The 18,630-nt window shown below is 52.2% G+C and overlaps 1 protein-coding gene across 1 annotated transcript in view; it reads right to left on the bottom strand.

Moving 5' to 3' along the window:
* Positions 1–5,405, bottom strand: part of ITGAX (integrin, alpha X (complement component 3 receptor 4 subunit)) — a 29,280-nt gene extending 23,875 nt beyond the window's left edge. The window contains 8 exon segments of the mRNA XM_011982527.1: positions 117–270; positions 515–660; positions 750–880; positions 3,180–3,291; positions 3,438–3,508; positions 3,809–3,912; positions 4,540–4,645; positions 5,248–5,405. Coding sequence (XP_011837917.1) covers positions 117–270; positions 515–660; positions 750–880; positions 3,180–3,291; positions 3,438–3,508; positions 3,809–3,912; positions 4,540–4,645; positions 5,248–5,284 — 861 coding nt within the window. The 5' untranslated portion in view covers positions 5,285–5,405.
* Between the last annotated feature and the right edge of the window lie 13,225 nt (positions 5,406–18,630).

Here is an 18,630-nt window from a genome sequence, read left to right as displayed (position 1 = left end):
CACTGCCTGAGTGATGGAGCAAGACCCTGTCTCAAAGAGAAAAGAAAATAAATAGAAAGGGAAGTTGCCCTGAGAGGAAGCCGTTGGGAGAAGGGGGAAGCCGTCCCATGCCCTACCCCAATTGCATAGCGGATGATGCCTGCTGCATCAGCCATGGGGATGACATCCTTATAATCCAGGCTGTCGCCTTTTTTCCTCCCATCAGTGATGACAATGAGAATTTTGGTGGCATCCCCACGGGCCCCATGTGAGGCCTGGAACAATTCGCGCCTATCAGGAAAGAAGAGATCTTAGAGGCCTGTGAACAAAACCACACTAGCCCCTGGTGCCCTTGTGAAAATGAGAAGATGCCTTTTCCTTTGGGAGGTCCTAGTCCCACCCAGAGGCCCAAGCTTGGCAAGGGTATCACGGGCTGGATTTCAGTCCCTGCCTGTCCCCTTCTCGTGGAGACAGATGAGGCCCAAGGGAAGACCTGGGTGCTTTGGGACTGTGCCTGGAAGAAGTCAGGACTCACACGACTTTTTGGATGGCAGTGGCCGTGTGTGTGAACCCTGTCAGCTGGTGAACAGAAGCCAACAGGTCGAGGGGGTTTGAGGTGCGCCTGAATTTCTCGAAAGTGAAGTGTATGGAGAATTCACTGGAGAACTGCATCAGGGAAAACTGGAAGAAGCACACAGGGCCGGGGCTGAGGCCATTTCACCAGGATCCAAGCACCTGCCCCCAGCAGCCTCCCTGCCCCAAAGGCACACCTGGGTGCTGGGTCTCTGGAACTGGTTTATCACAGCTCTCACGAAGTTCATCATCGTGGCAAAGTTGTCGGAGGAGATGCTGCCCGAGCCATCAATCAGGAACACAATGTCCAGCTCCTGTCTTGGGCACTCTGGGGAAGGAGGTGGCACCGATCCTCCAAGAGACACTCCCAGAGCCCAGGACTATGGCCTCTTGGCCACAAGAGCTCACTCTCCCAAAACTCTTCCTCCCCTAAGCCCCTAGTCTGGCGATGGGAGTCAGACTCCATACCCTGGGTCCTTTCCTCATCGGGGGCAGGACTTCCCTAACCCCCTGCCTGGAACAAGGCCCTTCATTCTCTTAAAGTTGCATAAAGAGGCTGTGATGGGCCGGGCGCAGTGGCTGACACCTGTAATCCCAGTACTTTGGGAGGCCGAGGTGGGCGGATCATGAGGTCAGGAGATCGAGACCATCCTGGCCAACATGGTGAAACCCCATCTCTACTAAAAATACAAAAATTAGCTGGGTGTGGTGGCATGCACCTGTGGTCCCAACTACATGGGTGGCTGAGGCAGAATTGCTTGAACCCGGGAGGTGGAGGCTGCAGTGAGCCAAGATCGTGCCACAGCACTCCAGCCTGGCAACAGCGTGAGGTTCCACCTCAAAAAAAAAAAGTCTGTGATGAAGCTGCTCACCCCTGCGCAGCCAGCCCTGTCGATAAAAAAAAAAGTGAAGGTCAGACCAGGTGCAGTGACTTACACCTGTAATCCAAGCACTTTGGGAGGCCTAGGCAGGAGAATTGCTTGAGCCCAGGATTTCAAGATCAGCCTGGACAACATAGCGAGATCTCACACCTACTAAACATTGTTAAAAATCAGCTGGGCCTGGTGGCTCTTCTCTGTGGTTCCAGCTACTCTGGAGGCTGAGGTGGGAGGATCACTTGAGCCCAGGAGTTGGAGGCTGCAGTGAGCTGTGATTGTACCACTACACTCCAGGAAGATTTCTCCAATTCAGATGGTAGGAAGCAGAGGGCTTCCCCCTCCACCCTGGATATCTGTGCCCCTCCCTAGACCCATTCCTCTTTCCTCCCTCAATGTCACTCCATCCAGCAATGATACAAACTGGCACCAGTTCCTGGCCAGTGTTTGTCCTCACTGCTCAGTGCTGAATGGTAGTTTTGTTAATTTTTTTTTTTTTTAATTGAGACAGAATCTCACTGTCACCCAGGCTGGAGTGCAGTGGTGCGATCATAGCTCCCTACAGCCTCCAACTCCTGAGCTCGAGCGATTCTCCTGCCTCAGCCTCCCCAGTAGTTAGCACTATATGTACGTAACACCATGCCCAGCTACTTTGTATTTTATATTTCTTTTTTGTAGAGATGAAGTCTCACTATGTTGCCCAGGCTGGTCTCAAACTGCAGGCCTCAAACGACCCTCCTGCCTTGATTGTTAATATTTTAAACAAATCATCACAGGCAACAGCCACACACTGGACCTGTTCTGTTCTCAGCTTAAATACAGGCCCCCACTCCCCTCCTGTGTGAAGGCAGCGTCTGTCCTGAGAAGAGGACGCTCTTACAGCACCTGGAGAGGAGACCCCCTTCCATGCGACCTCTCAGCATCCCCTCTGCCCCAGAGGCCTCCACCAGAGAGACAGGTGTCCTGGGCATTCTGATGAGTGCCCAGGCCCCTGTGGATGGAGTCTGGACCCACGGAGGTGCTGGAAGGTGCACCCTATTTGCAACCAGATGTCAGTCTCACCAAGGGCTTGAGAGCAAATGTGAAACCAAGGGGTGGCCTCAGCCTGTCAGGTCTGAAAAGCCCACTGTTCCGCTTCCTTGTCTTTCTTCCCCATCAGCACCAGGGAAGCCAGGCCCTGCGTCTCAACCTGCATGTGCACACGCACACACACACACACGTGCGCACACATGCATGTACATGTGTGCATGCACACATGTATACACATGCATATGTATACACACATGCGCACACACACACACACGTTGCTCACACTGCACTTTCACTGACCTTTCCTAAACTACTGCACAAACCAATTGGTCATATCCCAGGACTCACTGGATGAAAATAGATCCTCTTTTCTAAAAATAACAGCAGCTGGCCTTCATGGGGCCGTCGCCTGGTGCTAGCTGCTGTGCTAGCCCCTGGCCATGAATCATCCTATGTTACTTCAGTGCTGGGTGTGTTATTCTCCCCACCCAACAGATGAAGAAACAGATGCTTGGAGAGGTTAAGGTCACAGGAAAGGTCTGGCAGCGTGCCAGGAACAGGCAGGGTGTGCGGGCAGCAGCGTCGGGAACCACTGCAACACGTGGTAACTCTTTTTCCAGATCCCTTCTTTCTGATCCAGTCTGGCAAGACTGTCTCTAGCCCACCGCACCCCCAATTGGATGTGCGTGAGCTCCTCAAAGACTTGGTGGTCCCGACACTCACCCTGCCCGGACGCCGGGAGCCTCCGGGTGAGCTGGGTGGGGGCCAGGAGGAAGCAGAGTCCGGTCAGGTACATGTTCCTCCCACACCCGTGGTGCACGGTGGGGCCGCAGGCCTGGGGACACAGCAGGCTGCTGGGGGGCTGCTCCTGCTCCCTCCCACCCTTGCATTCCGGCACCTCCACCCTACAAGAGACTCCCAGCCCCTGTGGCCCCAGCTCCTCCCTCCCTCAGAGGCCTCCTGTGCCCCAGGGCCACTCACCAGCAGCTGGGGGGGGCTGGTGGTAGCCGCCAGGGACAGGCCCAGGGACATGTTCACGGCCTCCGGGGGGACTGCGGGGACAGATATGTGCATGGTCACTTTCGGGGGTACAGAGAAGGCTGTGGAAGAGCTGGGCAGGGGTCACCTCCACTTGGGAGACAAGGTCTGATGGTGAAGGGAGCTGTCGGGTTTTGACAGAGCTGCAGGGGTGTGATGAGCAGGGAGGCCTTAAGAGACCAGGAAGCATGTCTGAGGGTGAGGGTCTCAGACACAGCAAAAGTTGGAAGTGAAACTCCGGTGAGCCCCACAGGCCCCTGGAGCTGGGGAACCTGGTAGCCCTGCCCTGGGTCCCAGGAGGGGCGGCGACTCACCCTGCAGGCCAATGGGCTCACAGGCACCGGTGCTGTAGCCGCACTGGTAGAGGCCGCCCGTTTGGTTGGCAGCTGTTCTCTCTTGCGGGGCTCCAACCACCACCCTGCGAGGAGCCAAAGAACACTTCAGGTGAGAGTATGGACGCTGCGGCACAGCTGCCACTCCGGCGAGTTTGCGTTCCCTCTCTAAACCTCAGCTTCCTCATCTGCGAGATGGATTTTCATCATTTAAATTCCACGTGGAAGGGATTTCTGTCTGTTGGATTCTCTGGCGTATGGAGACAATAAATATTTGTTGAGTCTGGGTGTGGTGGCTCACACCTGGAATCCCAGCACTTTGGGAGGCTGGGGTGGGAGGATCGCTTGAGCCCAGGAGTTTGAGACCAACGCAGGCAACATAGTGAGACCCTGCCTCTCTATATTTTTAAATGTATAGAAAAAAAAGAAAGAAAAAACAAGTAAGTGTTTGTTGCACGACTGATTCCTACTCACAGGTTGTCGTGTGGACTCAGTCAGCGTCCACCTATGATGAGCCTGGCACTGCACTTACTGCTCTGTAAATGTTAGCTGTGAGGCTGTGCCTGCTTTCAGGGCAAATCTTCATTAGCCAGGGCAGTCGCTACACCAGACAGAGAGGAGAGTTTGCAAATAACAGGGCAGGGCCAGGGGCACGCGGCCCTGAGCAGGGAGAGGATGGATGGAGCCGAAGGCCAGCGCCACCTGGGCCTCACCAGGAGTTGGCATACTGGACCACGCTGTCTCCAAACCCAGCGCTGTCCACACGGAAGGCTGTCAGCTCCTCTGTGTCCAAGTTGAAACCCAGAGAAGTTGCTAAGGCTGGGAAAGAGGTGGGAGGAGAGCTTTGGAGAAGGGTCTTCCTCCTGCCTGGCCACCCTCTACCCCTTGCCCCAGCACCCCAATCTCCCCTCTGAGCCTGATGCCCGGGGTGCCTGGGTCTTTTGGACACCCAGCTCATCCCCTTCTCTCCTTCCCAGGGTCCAGGGAGGCCCCTTGCCCACCATCCGCTATCGAGTTTCAGTTATCCGTTTCTGCAGAGCAGTACCCAGGCTCTAAAAAGGATCTTTCCCCAACGTGCCCCTCAAGTGCTATGAGAGAGACTCCAGGAAAACCTGGGTACCAGAGCATTCTGTCCACAGAGCACAAGCTTGGCACGTTCTATCTATTTTGAAAATCTCCGGAGTGTCGAGACAACTGGCGTCTCTTCCAGCATCTCTGGAACTCCCCCAAAATTGGTTCATCAATATCCTCTCCTCCACAAACTCCAAATCTCAAACCCTATGTGCCAGCCTCCCCCTCATGCTTGACTCAGTCTCTCTTCCTACCCAGATCCTAAGGCCCCAGCCTGAGCCCCCCAGTTCAGGGCCCTGGCCCCCTTGGGCCTGGGTCCCCAGCCCTACTTCACTGGGGCCCAGGCTCACCTGTGAACAGGAGGAGCGCTGCCCTGGTCCTGGTCATGACTAGAAGGTCAGACGAGGAGCTCTGAGCTCTTGGGCCGCTGCAGGAAGAGCTGGACCAGGGTACTGAGGAAGCAAGTGGGCAGAGAGGTGGCCAGGGGAAGGAAGAAAGTTGTCAGCATGAGTCAGAGGGGGCGGGCAGAGAACGCAGCTGATCCGAGGACGGGCCGGCCGCCCACACGCCCCCCGCCCCACCGCAGTCTCTCATCAGATGACTTGGCTTGATGCCCTTTGTTTGGGTGGATGCAAATCCCTGCTCTGCCCCTCCCAGGCTCCCCCTTGACTGCCAGAAGGCACCCCTTGACCTTGACATTTCAGCCAGACTGAAGAGGGGTGGGGCAGATGCCAACCCCTCAGGACCCTAAAGGAAACCCTGGTGGGAGCCCTTCACACTGGCCTGGAAAGTCTGGGCCAAGGAGTGGGGCATCCGAGTCCCTAAGAGGAGCACAGAGCGAGTATTTGTTCATTCATTCATCTATTCATCATTTATTCAAGATGCCTAATTTGAGCCTGGAGACGCAAGCCCTCTGCTAGGTGGGGAAGAAAATACAAACCACAAAGCCCCAGCCCTGGAGTCAGTGGAGAGGCAAATTTATAAACAGCAAGTTCCCCCCGCTGTGAGGGGGAAGCGCAGAGCCCACAGGGTGCCTCACCCAGGCTGAGAAGGTGTGGCTTTCTGAGAAGGCTTCCTGGAAGAGGTGGCACTTGAGCTGAGCACTGAAAGCAAAAGAAGTCGGGAGATGACAGGGCAGCCAGACATGGATGAGGCAGGGGACAGGAGGGTCTGTGTGTGAAATCAGCAATGGGAACCAGACAGTCAGGGTGTGAAGTGGTAAGAGACAAGGTCAGGGCCACTGGGAGGAAAGGAAGGAGAAGCAGGCCCCAGGCCCTGGAAGCCCCCCTAATGTACATCAATTTTTTTTTTTTTTTTAAATTTCAGAAACAGGGTCTTGCTCTGCCACCCAGGCTGGAGTGCAGTGGTGTGATCATAGTTCACTGCTGCTTCGAACTCCTGGGCCCAAGGGATCCTCCTGCCTCAGCCTCCCGAGTGGCCAGGACTATAGGATTGCACCACTGCACCTGAATATATATATATATATATGTGTGTGTGTGTGTGTGTGTGTGTGTGTGTGTGTGTATATATTTTTTTTTTTTTTTAATTTTTAGTAGAGACAGTTTCCCCATGTTGGCCAGGCTGGTCTCAAACTCCTGGTCTCAATCAAGCCTCCTGCCTCAGCCTCCCAAAGTGCCAGGATCACAGGTGTGAGCCACCGCACCCAGTGAAGATACATTGATTTTGTCCTGAGGGGAGACGGGAGCATTGAAGGGAATTCATGAGGACTGAGATTTTCACATTTTCATTTTAGAAAGTGGGTTTTATGGGCATGGTTGGTTTGGGAAGCAGCTGGAGACTGATTTGTCAGGAGAGAGATGTTGGGGGTCTGTGGGGTGGGTAGGCTGGTGAGTGTGGGGATGGGCTGGAGGCTGATCGGTCACTGCAGGGAGGACAGAGGTGATGGAGGAGGAAGTGTGGGGGTTAGACCAATCTCAGTTATGAGGAAAACAGAGTGTAGTGTTTAAGAGCTTGGACTATTTCAACCTCTCTGTGCCTCAGTTTCCTCATCTGCAAAATGGGAGTGATCATGAAAGTCCACACCCCTTGTCGTTGCTGGGAGAGTTGAGTCGTGTGGAGGGCTCGGGAGAGCGGGTGGGAGCCTGGGCGGGCAGCTGTGATCATTGCTGTGCTATGACAGCCGTCCTGGTGGGAAGAGGGCATCTGTGGAGCCTCCGAGAGAGAGGTCAGACGTAGTTGGGTGTGTGGGTCTGGACCTCAGGAACAGCCTTGGATTCTGGGCCCATCAGCAGAAGTGCTGGGCGAGGTCCTTGTGAGAGTGTGATGAGGGAGGAGCATGCAGGCCACGGAAACAGCAGTGGTGGCAGTGGAGCAGGAGATGCTGAAGACTGAGGCGGCCCCACAGAGAGGCAGGAGGAGGCCGGGAGAGAGACGGGCAGGCCGAACGGGAGACATGAACCATGGCGCAGTCTGCCAAACATCCACTGAGGCAGGAGAGGAGGAGGTCCCCGGCTCTGGTCGCAGAGGCCATCAGAGATCCCGGAGTGGGCCACGCCGGGACGGCGGGAAGGCCAGGCTGGCATGGGCAGAGGAGGGGCCGGCACGAGGAAGGCGGCAGCGCTGTCACCTGGAGTGAGAGCCTCGGACACGCTTCCAAGCAGCATGGCTGGGAGAGGGCCCTGGAGAAAGGGAAAGACAAGGAAAACTGCAGAGAGAGAAGATGGAGGGTTGAACGCCAAGAAGGAAGCAGAGACAGAAAATCCCCAAAAAGAGGAAGAAGTAGTGCAGGTTCTGGAGAGGATAAAAGAGGAACTGGCAATTGGGGCTGTGCAGGGCTGGGCTTGTGGGCAGGATGAGGGCCAGAGAGCCCTCACCTTTGAGGAGGCCATGATCCCAGCCTTCTCGACACCCCCTTTCCCTGGGTCGAGGTCCACCTCTGGAGGAGGAGGCAGGAGAGGAGGACCCCAGACGCATGAAAGACCTGCTCTCCTCCCAAGCTGCCCACCGACTTCCACCATGCCCTGGGCTCAGCCAAGGTGAACTTGAATTGGAAGAAAGCCATGGTGAGATCACTCGCTTTTGGAACAGACAACTCAGGCTCAGCAAAGAGGAAGGCAGGACGTGTCCTCAACTCACCCCACCCCCTTCTTACAGGTGAGAGCCGTGCGGCTGCAGTCAGGACCTCAGGGTGTCTAAAACTCATAGCCCCACTTCAGTGAATCATGACTGTGATGTTTCCAGAGAAAGGATGGCAGCTGGGGAAATGATATCAGAGAGAAAGGAGGGGGCTGCCCGTCACCCATCTCCTCAGCCCCGTGGGGCTCTGAGTCAGCAGAGCCCAGTTCCCCATCTAGCCTCCTGGGGTGCTCAGAGCCCAGACTGATCTCATGGCAAGAGGTCAAGGGCAGAGGGAGGGTCTGGGGGAGTCTGGAGAGCAGCCAGCCTGTCTTGGGCTGATCCTCACCATCCCTGCTCCATCCCTGAACCCAGGGACGCTGGTTGAAAAAGGTTCCAGCAGGGCAGCAGGTCAGGGGGGTGTGGTTCTGACACAAACAGGGGAGGAGGTAGATATGGAGAAGCCAGATCGGATGCTGCTGCCTTAATTCGGATCTGATTTGCCTAAGTGGAACTGAAAAATTTGGGGTCTATCTCCTGTGTCCTTTGTTTTCTGTGGAAAGAAGAGAACAGAAACCTGGTGGGCAGAAACCCTCGGATTTCTGGTCCGTTTTTGCCCCATGTTCACCCACGAGGCCCGCGTGGAGTTACCCTAAAGTTTCTGCCCTTCCTCTACCTGCCTGCAGTCGCTCTCACTTCTCTCTTTGAAGGACAATCCCTGCTGCACCCCCACATTTTCTTAAAATACAATTTATTTTAATTCTAAAGTGTAGAAATACACACATACAGAGGTACTCGGGAAGACGCTGTGCTCCAAAAACACCCTGAAGGCCTGGCGTTCTGGTGTGGTGACAGTTTGGGAGCACCGTCTGGGAAGCTTGGGAGGCGGAAAGGAGAAGCAGGCATGGGATAACGATGGGGTAACGATATCAGGCGGCCGACACAGGAGCTGCCATGAAGACATTTACAGCACCACGCACTTTATTTATTTTCTTAGTAAAAACAATTTTTTTCTTCTCTCTTTTTTATTTATTAATTTTTTTAGTAGAGATGGGGTTTCTCCATGTTGGCCAGGCTGGTCTTGAACTCCTGGCCTCAGGCGATCCACCTGCCTCAGCCTCCCAAAGTTCTGTGATTACAGGCATGAGCCACCTCACTCAGCTTCTTTTATAAAATTTTAGATTCGGCGGGTACATGTGCAGGTCTATTACACAGGTATATTGCGGGGTGCTGAGGTTTGCACTTCTGTTGATCCTGCCACCCAAATAGTGAGCAGAGTACCCGCAAAGTGGTTTTTCAACCCTTGCTCCCCTCCCTCCCTCTCCCCTTCTGGAGACCCCAGTGTCTGTTGTTCCCATCTTTATGTACATGTGTACCCAATGTTCAGCTCCCACTTATAAATGAGAATGTACAGTATTTGGTTTTCTGTTCCTGTGTTAATTCACTTAGGACTATGACCTCTAGCTGCATCCATGTTGCAGCAAAGGACATGATTTCATTCTTTTTCATGGCTGCATAGTATTCCATGGTGTGTGTAGCATGTTTTCTTTAACCAATCCACCATGGATGGGCACCCAGGTTGATTCTACGTCTTTGCTATTGCGCTTTATTTATACTAGCTAATCGAACCCTCACAGCAGTCCTGTGACGGGGACTGCTGTCACCCCTATTTAACAGATGCAAAACTGAGGCCCTGAGAAGTTGGGTCATCTGCCTCAGGTCACCCAGCTAGTGCGGGCTGAGGACAGGACTCAAGGTGCTGGAGTCTTGACTATTTTGCTAATGACTTTACTTCCTCCTCTCTGCCCTAAAGGCTGCTTGTGTCATATTTGTTCCCTCAACCACTCATCCCACACACATGGGCTGCCCACATGACCCAGGCTCTGTGCTGGCCACTGTGAGAAGCAAGACAAACAGGAAAGGGTCTCAGCCCTCACGGAGTCACACCCCAGAAGGAGATGACACCCCAGAAGTTTTACTAGACAGTAGAGTGACCCAAGGAAGGAAGTGATTAGCTCTGTTTGATGAATTGCAGAGGGAGAGGCTTGAGATGAATGAGGCAGTGCCTGATGCACCAGGGGCTGGGCAGGGACTGCTGCCTTCCACACACTGGGGCTGTGTCCTTCTAACATTTCTTTTATTGTTTTGTTTTTCAGAAACAAAGTCTTACTCTGTCACCCAGGCTGGAGTGCAGTGGTGTGATCAGAGCTCACTGCAGCCTCAACCTCCTGGGCTCAAGTGATCCTCCCAATTCAGCTTCCTGAGTAGGTGGGACTACAGGTGTGCACCACCATGCCTAGATAATTTTTAAATGTTTTGTGAAGTTGGGGGGTCTTGCTATGTTGCCCAGGCTGGTCTTGAACTCCTGGCCTTAGGCAATCACCCCCACCACCTCAGCCTCCCAAAGTGTTGAGATTACAGGTGTGAGCCACCATGCCCTGCAGTTTTAACCCTTTTATCCCCAGTTCTTCACACAATGCCTGATACATGGGAGGCACACAATCCGTACTTGGCTCATGAATGAAGTGAAAGAATGGCAGAGTGTTATCCAGGCAACACAAGGATCTGATAGTTCCAGTCCCAGTCACTATTGCAGCTCAGTTATGTGCCTGGGAAACAGCATTTGCTGCAATTGTTCTAAGCTAAGGGTGGGGGATGGGAAGTTAATAATCAGTCTTTCTCAGGGAAGAATAAAAGGTGACACTCTCTACATGAGAGTTCATTGAAGGGAGATACTGCATCTCACTTCTCCTTGTCTCTCCAACAATGGGCATTGGATACCGAGCAGATACAACCAGGGGTCAGTTCCTGTCTGTGGGTGTAGGATGGATAGGTGATGCGAGGGTGAATGGGTTTGTGTGTGGACAGGTGGATGGATGAAAGGATGAGGTGGAGGGTGGATGGGTAAATGGGTGGGTGGGTGGATGAATGGGTAGACGGGTGGATGGGTGGATAGATGGGTGAGTGGGTAGGTGAACAGGTGAGTGGATGGATGGATGGGATGAGGTGGTGGATGGATGGGTAGATGGGTGGGTGGGTGAACAGGTGGATGGGTGGAGGGATGGGATGAGGTGGTGGATGGATGGGTAGATGGGTGGGTGGGTGAACAGGTGGATGGGTGGAGGGATGGGGTGGTGGGTGGATGGGTAGATGGGTAGGTGGGTGGGTGAACAAGTGGATGGATGGAAGGATGGGGTGCTAAGTGGATGGGTAGATGGGTGGGTGGATGAACAGGTAGATGGGTAGGTGAAGGAGAGACTGCACAGGTTTGAAGCGAATGGACAAAATGCTCAGCCCGCTCACCCACAGACCTGCTCAATAATTGTATGAATCAGAAGCCATCTGGAGCAAAGCAGGAGTCGCCTAAGAGGTAAACTAACTTGAATTGGTGTGAATTTAGAATAAAACAAGGATTTAACTTGAGTGACAGGCAACAGGAAACAAGTTAAGCAGAGAAAAGCAATGAGAAGTTGGGGAACGTGGCCAACGCATCCCTGGTGGACAGGGAAATGCTGGGTCACGAGCAAAGGGAAAAAGGAGGAGGGACCTCCTGCTGGCAAAACCCAGGAAGAAATGAGGGCTGTACCTGCTCAGACTCCCACACTGGCAAGCAATTTCACCAGAATGAGAAGAATATGGATTTAATTTGTACTTAAATTCAGGGAAATAGACATACAGGAGAAAAGGGGAAGTGAAGACAAGTCACTGAGAAACCGGGGAAGAAGGGAGAGAAGAGGAAATATTATAGAAAAGAGGTGGTCACAGAAGGGGGCTTGGGTTTGCAATGTTGGTGACAACACCCATACCTTCCATTTGAAGGCTTCCATTTGAAGGTGGAGGCTCCCCTACATCCACCCATCCACCTCTTCACCCATCCACCCACCCATCTGCCCATCCACCCACCACCCCATCCTTCCATCCATCCACCTGTCCACACACAAATCCACCCTCCTGTCACCCATCCGTCCTACACCCACAGACAGGAACTGACGCCTGGTTGTATCTCCTCAGTGTCCAATGCCCATTGTTGGAGAGATGAGGAGAAGAAAGCAGGATGGAGTGGGGAAAGAGGCTAAGTACAGGGAGCTCTCCCCTGACCCTGACTCCAGCCTGGTTCCCGGAAGCTGTGAGCATGAACGGGTCCCTCCTTGAGGCTGAAGTGTGGCCCTTGGTTCTCCCTGGGTGGGTCAGTCATTGACCACCAGCCATTCTTCCCCGCTTCCTCCAGCTTATCCTACTGCCACCCAGGAGAAGTTGCGGCTCCCCTGCAGCCAAGACCATTCCCCAGAGACTGGGGACACTTGTGAACCTTGAGCACCAACACAGCAACTGAGAAATTGGTGTTAACCCAATGTTAACCCTCCAAGCAAGAGTTTTTAAGGGCAAGGTACATTTTAGGAAAGCAGAAGTTATAGGCAAAATCATAAACCAATACCTGGAGGTTATACATTAGTTTGGCCTAAAAAGCTAGGATATCTTGAAGCAAGGCTTACAAGTCATACATGAGTTCAAAGATTCTTTGATTTGCAATTGGTTAAGGAAGCAAGGCTTTGACTAAAAACTTGGGATCAGCAGGAAGGAATGTTAAGGTCTGGCCTATGGGAGTGACTGTCTCTCCAGGGCCCTCAGGAAGAAATTTAGAGCAAAGAATAGTGATCAGAGTTCAGTCTTCAGTTCCATTATCAGTGGCCTACATACCAGCAGATGGCATTTTCCATTTGGGGGTGATATGGTTTGGATTTGTGTCCCCACTCAAATCTCATGTTGGATTGTAATCTGCAGTGTTGGAGGAGGGGCCTGGTGGGAGGTGATTGGACCATGGGGGCGGATTTCTCCCTTGCTGTTCTCATGATAGTGAGTTACAAAAGTTCTGGTTGTTTAAAAGTGTGTAGCATCTCGCCCTGCTCTCTCTTCTTTCCTTCTCCAGCCTGTAAGACATGACTCCTTCCTCTTCGCCTTCACCATGACTGTAAGTTTCCTGAGGCCTCCCCAGCCACGCTGCCTGTAATGCATGAGGAACCAACCATTAGCCAATTGAATCTCCTTTCTTTATAAATTACCCAGTCTCAGGTAGTTCTCTGTAGCAATGCAAGAACGGACTAATACAGTGGGGGTCCAGGTTTCTGAAAAACAGCTCAGGAATGTATGTTAAAACCCTTGGTTTTCTGGGGAACCACACATCTTGTGGCTCTCACTTTCTTGTTTGAAGTGACTACTATCTTCCTGCTTACCAGGCTGCTCATATACTTCTCTGGATTAGCAAGGCATATAGAATTCTCCTTGAAGAAACTCAAGATTTTTCTTTATTTCCATGTGTTGGGGAACCCAGCAGGCCTCTAAGAGGGGTCCCCGCTCTGTCTCAGGCACAGACAACATCTAGTGACCACAGAATGATTTCATCTTAATCCCTTTTTAGGGTAAAAGGAGGTAGCAAGGGAATGCCTAGGAAGGTGGGGTGAGAGAACAGAACAGGGCAGACATCCAGGGTCTCTGTGAGAACTTGAGTCAGTGTGGCCATGCCTGGGAGGGGTTGGGCTGGAGATGCCTGTGTGAATTAAGAGAGGGAGAATTCCAAAGAGGAGGAGTAAGGCGGGGTCATCCCACTCAGCTTCTCTCTCCTGGCCCTGGCATGGTAGCACGATTGGTCTCAACAGGCAAATGCGTATGTGGCAGAACTTGGCAACCAATGCATCCTGTTCACGTTCACTCAGCCCAGCCTGCAGAGGGATCTTATCCTTTAATGGCAGTGGGGCATGGGGGGCAGATAAAGGGAAGGATTCTAGCACTTGTTCAAGTCTGCGCCAAGATGGGAATGCCCACAGAGGAAGCAGAAAGGAAGTTGCTCTATTGATCTATTTATCACAGTAGCTGGACCAGATGATTGCAGAAAGACACAAAGATCAACCAAACGAGAACAGGCAAAGCCTATTCATTCAGAGCTGGCTCTAGCAAGGGAGTCAGTCGCCATCACTTGCGTTTTGGCAGAGACTCAAAAATGGGCAGCACAGTAGGAAAGCTTTGTAGTGGAAAATGGGAAGGTTTCAGGGATGCCCCAAGTAGAAGCTGCTGGCGTGGGAGGCTGTACGTCGCTCACTGGAAGCAGGCATCCTGTGCAATTGACTGGGGGACATATTTGGCTTTGTCTGGTTGGTCCTAAGTTAGAAGCAGGGACAAAAACTAGGGAAGCTATCAGTAATTGATTAAGTCCAGGACATGGGGCTGATAGTTAGTTACTGATAGGCCTTCTGGGCTGGTTGTGGCAGGCTTTGGGGCAGATGTCTATTTTTATGTCTGGTCTGGCCACTATCCCTTTGTATATTCAGTCTCTTGGGCTCTAGAAAATGTGAAGTGTGCCAGGTGCAGTGGCTCACTCCTGTAATCCCTGCACTTTGGGAGGCAGAAGCAGGAGGATCACTTGAGCTCAGGAGCTTGAGACTGTCCTGGGCAACACAGTGAGATCCTGACTTTAAAAAAATTTAAAAATCAGGCTAGTACTGGCCGGTTACAGTGGCTCACACCTGCAATCCCAGCACTTTGGGAGGCCAAGGTGGGCAAATCACGAGGTCAGGAGCTCGAGACCAGCCTGGCCAACATGGTGAAACCCTGTCTCTCCTAAAAATACAAAAACTAGCCAGGCGTGGTGGTGGGTGCCTATAATCCCAGCTACTCAGGAACCTGAGGAAGGAGACTCGCTTGAACCCAGGAAGCGGAGGTTGCAGTGAGCTGAGATTGCACCATTACACTCCAGCCTGGATGACAGAGCGAGATTCTGTCTCAAAAAAATAAATAAAAAATTAGACTAGCACAGTAATGTGGGCCTGTAGTCCCAATCACTCAGGAGGCTGAGGTAGGAGGATCCCTTGAGCCTAGGAGATCAAGGGTGCAGTGAGCTGTGATCACACCACTGCACTCAGCCTGGATGAAAGAGAGAGCTCCTGTCTCAAAAAAAAAGAAAAAAAAAAAGAAAGAAATGAAAATGTGAAATGGCCCCGTTGGGTACTGTATGGTCGTAAAGACGTGTTAGGATGAAGGGAAACAGATGTCTGAGAGCTGTCTCTCCTCAAAGAGGGCACAGAGGATAGGAAGCTGGGGAAACCCAAGTCTGTTCATTCATTCATTCCCTTTCTCAGCAATTGTTTGTTACATGTTCCAGGTATTGTCCTAGGGTCTAGGGGTGCGATGGGGCTTCCTGTCCCCTCGGAATGTACAGTCTCCAGGGAAAGAAATGCAGGTTGCCATGGCAGCAAGCAAGAGGCAGAATTTCTCCCAGCTGGGGGATCAAGAGGATCTGGAGGAAGATCACTTCCGCTGAGGCAGGGGTCAGGTGAACGAGAAAAGGAAGTGAGTTCTGGGCAGAGGATACAGCATAGGCAAAGGTTGAGAGGTGAGAGGGAGTTAGGGGAACCAGACAGGTCCCGACCTTCCCAGATAGGCCATGCTGAAGCCGGGCTTCTCCGGTAATTACTAATCACAATGCCTTTCACTTTCAGAAGGGTGTTGGTCACCCGAAGTGTGGCTCACCTCGGAAATGTGAGGTTCAAGATGGGGAGGTGGGCTGGTGCAAAAGTTGAGCTACAGAGGAAGCCAGGGTCTCAAAAGTCACCTCAAAAACAACTGCCCAGGCTCAGGGGCCAGAGTGCTATGTGGAGTTGGGGGACCGGAGTGATTGGAGAGCCGTGTCCTGCCTCATAGGGCGGTTCTGTTGTAGCCTCATATTGCCAAACATTTCAGTTTTTCTTTTTCTTTCTTTCTTTTTTTTTACCCCCGTTTGAGGCAGGGTATTGTTCTGTTGTCCACGCTGGAGTGCAGTGGTGCCATCATAGCTCACTGCAGCACTGACCTCCTGGGCTCAAGCAATCCTCCCACCTCATCCTCCAGAGTAGCTGGGACCACAGGTGTGCACCAGCACACCTGGCTAATTTTTGTTTGTTTGTTTTTGAGATGGAGTTTCACTCTTGTTGCCCAGGCTGCAGTGCAATGGTCTGATCTTGGCTCGCTGCAGTCCCCACCTCCTGGGTTCGAGCGATTCTTCTGCTTCAGCCTCCTGAGTAGATGGGATTACAGGCACCTGCCACCACGCCCAGCTAATTTTTTGTGTTTTTAGTAGAGATGGGGTTTTGACATGTTGGCCAGACTGGTCTCAAACTCCTGACCTCAGGTGATCCACCAGCCTCAGCCTCCCAAAGTGCTGGGATTACAGGTGTGAGCCACTGAACCTGGCCCCTTTTTTTGTTTTGTTTTGTTTTGTTTTGTTTTGTTTTGTTTTTTTAAGAGACGGATCTTGCTATGTTGCTCAGGCTGGTCTGCTCTTGAACTCCTGGGCTTAAGCAATGCACCCTCCTTGGCCTCCCAAATGCTAGGATTACAGAACTGTACCACCATGACTGGCCTCCACTTTTTAAAGAAAAGCTATAAATACAGATTCCTCTCAGAAATCCTTCAATTTTAAAACGTCAACAACTAATCAAAAACCAACAAACAAGACTATGTGGGTCAAATAAAACCTGAGAACTGGATTTGGCCCAGAGGCTGCGAGTTTAGAATCTCTTTTCTGAACTGGAAGTGATTACGAGTTAAGAATCTCCAAAAGCAAAGCCCGGGTGTTTTCCCTGGGAAAGGGAAATCCACACCATCCGGGCACACGTCTCTCGGGAATCACTGCAGAGGGGGAGGGAAGCACCTTTCTAGTAGCTTTCTCATGCATCTGCAGGGGGACAGATCATGGCCTATTTCTCTCTCAAGTCATCCTGCCACCAGGTGGGAAGGGATGAAGGTGGGGGACCTACCCCACAGTGCTCTCAGAGGTGGAGGGTAAATCCCTAGAGACCAAGCCACGTGGGCTCATCACAGAAGGTCCTACACAGGGAGAAAACATAACTGCGCCTGTGACCATCTTGGGGACTCTCTATTTTGAGTGCTGGCCTTATCGTGAGAGGAAAGGTATTGAAATGCTAGGGGCTGGGGTAGCTGCACCATCAAGAGGCCTTCAGAGGCCGGGAGTGGCAGCTCATGCCTGTCATAGCAGTGCTTTGAGAGGCCAAGGAGGAAGGATCACCTGAGGCCAGGAATTCAAGACCAGCTTGGGCAACATAGCAAGATCCCGTCTCTACAAAAAAATAAAACAATCAGCCAGGCATGGTGGCACATGGAACTACAGAGTTCCACCTACTGCGGAGGCTGAAGTGGGAGATCACTTGAGCCCAGGAGCTCGAGGTTGCAGTGAGCTGTGATCATGCCACTGCACTCCAGCTTTGGCAACAGAGCGAGACACTGTCTAAAAAAAGAAAAAGAAGAACAAGAAGAAGACTTCAGGCTTTACCACAGGTAGGAGAACAGAATCTTGGGGAAGGTGGTGATATCAGTGACAACACAGATAAACGCTGTATCGGAGGCTCTGAGTAATAGTGTTTTCAACAAGACCAGTGTTCTCGCCTCTTTCCTATAATGGCATGAGAATATGGAGTCCAGGGCTGACATGGCGCCTCCGCAGAGGCAGGACCCAGCCTCCTCTGTTCCACTCTTGCATTCTTCGATGTCAAACTCATCTTCGAGGTCCAAAATGGTGCACTGTGATGCCGACACTCCAGCCAGTGGGAAGACGGTGAAAAGAAAGGACACTTCTTTTCTCAAAGGACCTGGCTCCAAAGTTGCTCACTTCACTGCTGCTCACATCCCATCAGCCTGAACCTCGCCAGGCAGCCACGCTAGCTGCACAGGAGGCAGGGAGATGTACCCTGTAACTAAGGGGCTAAATGCAATATCCACTTAGTGGTTTGCAGCATAACAAACCACCACGCAGGACTGAGACATCAGCAATTGATTATTTCTCACAATTGCATGAGGTGACAATCCATGCAGTTCTGTGGGACTGTCCAGTGGCTGCAGGTATTGGACAGCTGGATGGAAGGACCACAGTGACCTCACGCATGCACAGTGGCAGTGGCCTCTGCTGTCTCCTCCATGAGGCCACTCATTCTCCAGTGGGCCATATGGATCACGGCGTGGTGGCCTCAGCATTCCGAGGGGTGCAGGGCAGGAGCTGCTGTGCTCCTAAAGGTCTAGGCTCCAGAACTGACACAATCACACTCCTACTGTATTCTATTAATCAAAGCAAACCACAGGACCAGCCCAGATTCAAGGAGGTAGACAGGCCACACCATGTGGTGTCAGGGGCAGCAATGTCACACTGCAAGGGTGTGGGGCCAGCAAGCACCACTCACTGGGGGTCAGAACTGTAACCATCTCCCATGGTGGCCCAGATTAAGATTCTACTCTAAGTAGGAAAAGGAGGGTGGATACTGAAGGGATTCATTTACTCTGAAGCGAGAAATCCCAAAAAATAAAAGCAAACAGACATTCCTGGACTTGGCCACTTATTACCAGATTTATGGTCCTGTGTATTAGTCACTTTGTGGTCATGCTAGGGCAATTTGTCACTCGAAATGATTTACTTTTCTAACCCGTCATAAAGTTCCTATCTGGCTGAATTCAACACAAGCTTCTCATTCGAAGACACCGAGGTGAACTCTGAGCTCATGGGACTTTAACTACCCTGCAAGGACGGGCGGCTACAGGCATGGAGGCTGCAAGGACAGGTGGCTACAGGTATGGAGGCTGCAAGGACAGGTGGCTACAGGTATGGAGGCTGCAAGGACAGG

The sequence above is a fragment of the Mandrillus leucophaeus genome, unplaced genomic scaffold (assembly GCF_000951045.1).
Source record: "Mandrillus leucophaeus isolate KB7577 unplaced genomic scaffold, Mleu.le_1.0 Scaffold24, whole genome shotgun sequence".
NCBI classification, from domain to species: Eukaryota; Metazoa; Chordata; class Mammalia; order Primates; family Cercopithecidae; genus Mandrillus; species Mandrillus leucophaeus.
The sequence above is the reverse complement of the archived record's forward strand: the minus strand, read 5'-3'. Positions and strand labels throughout refer to the sequence as shown.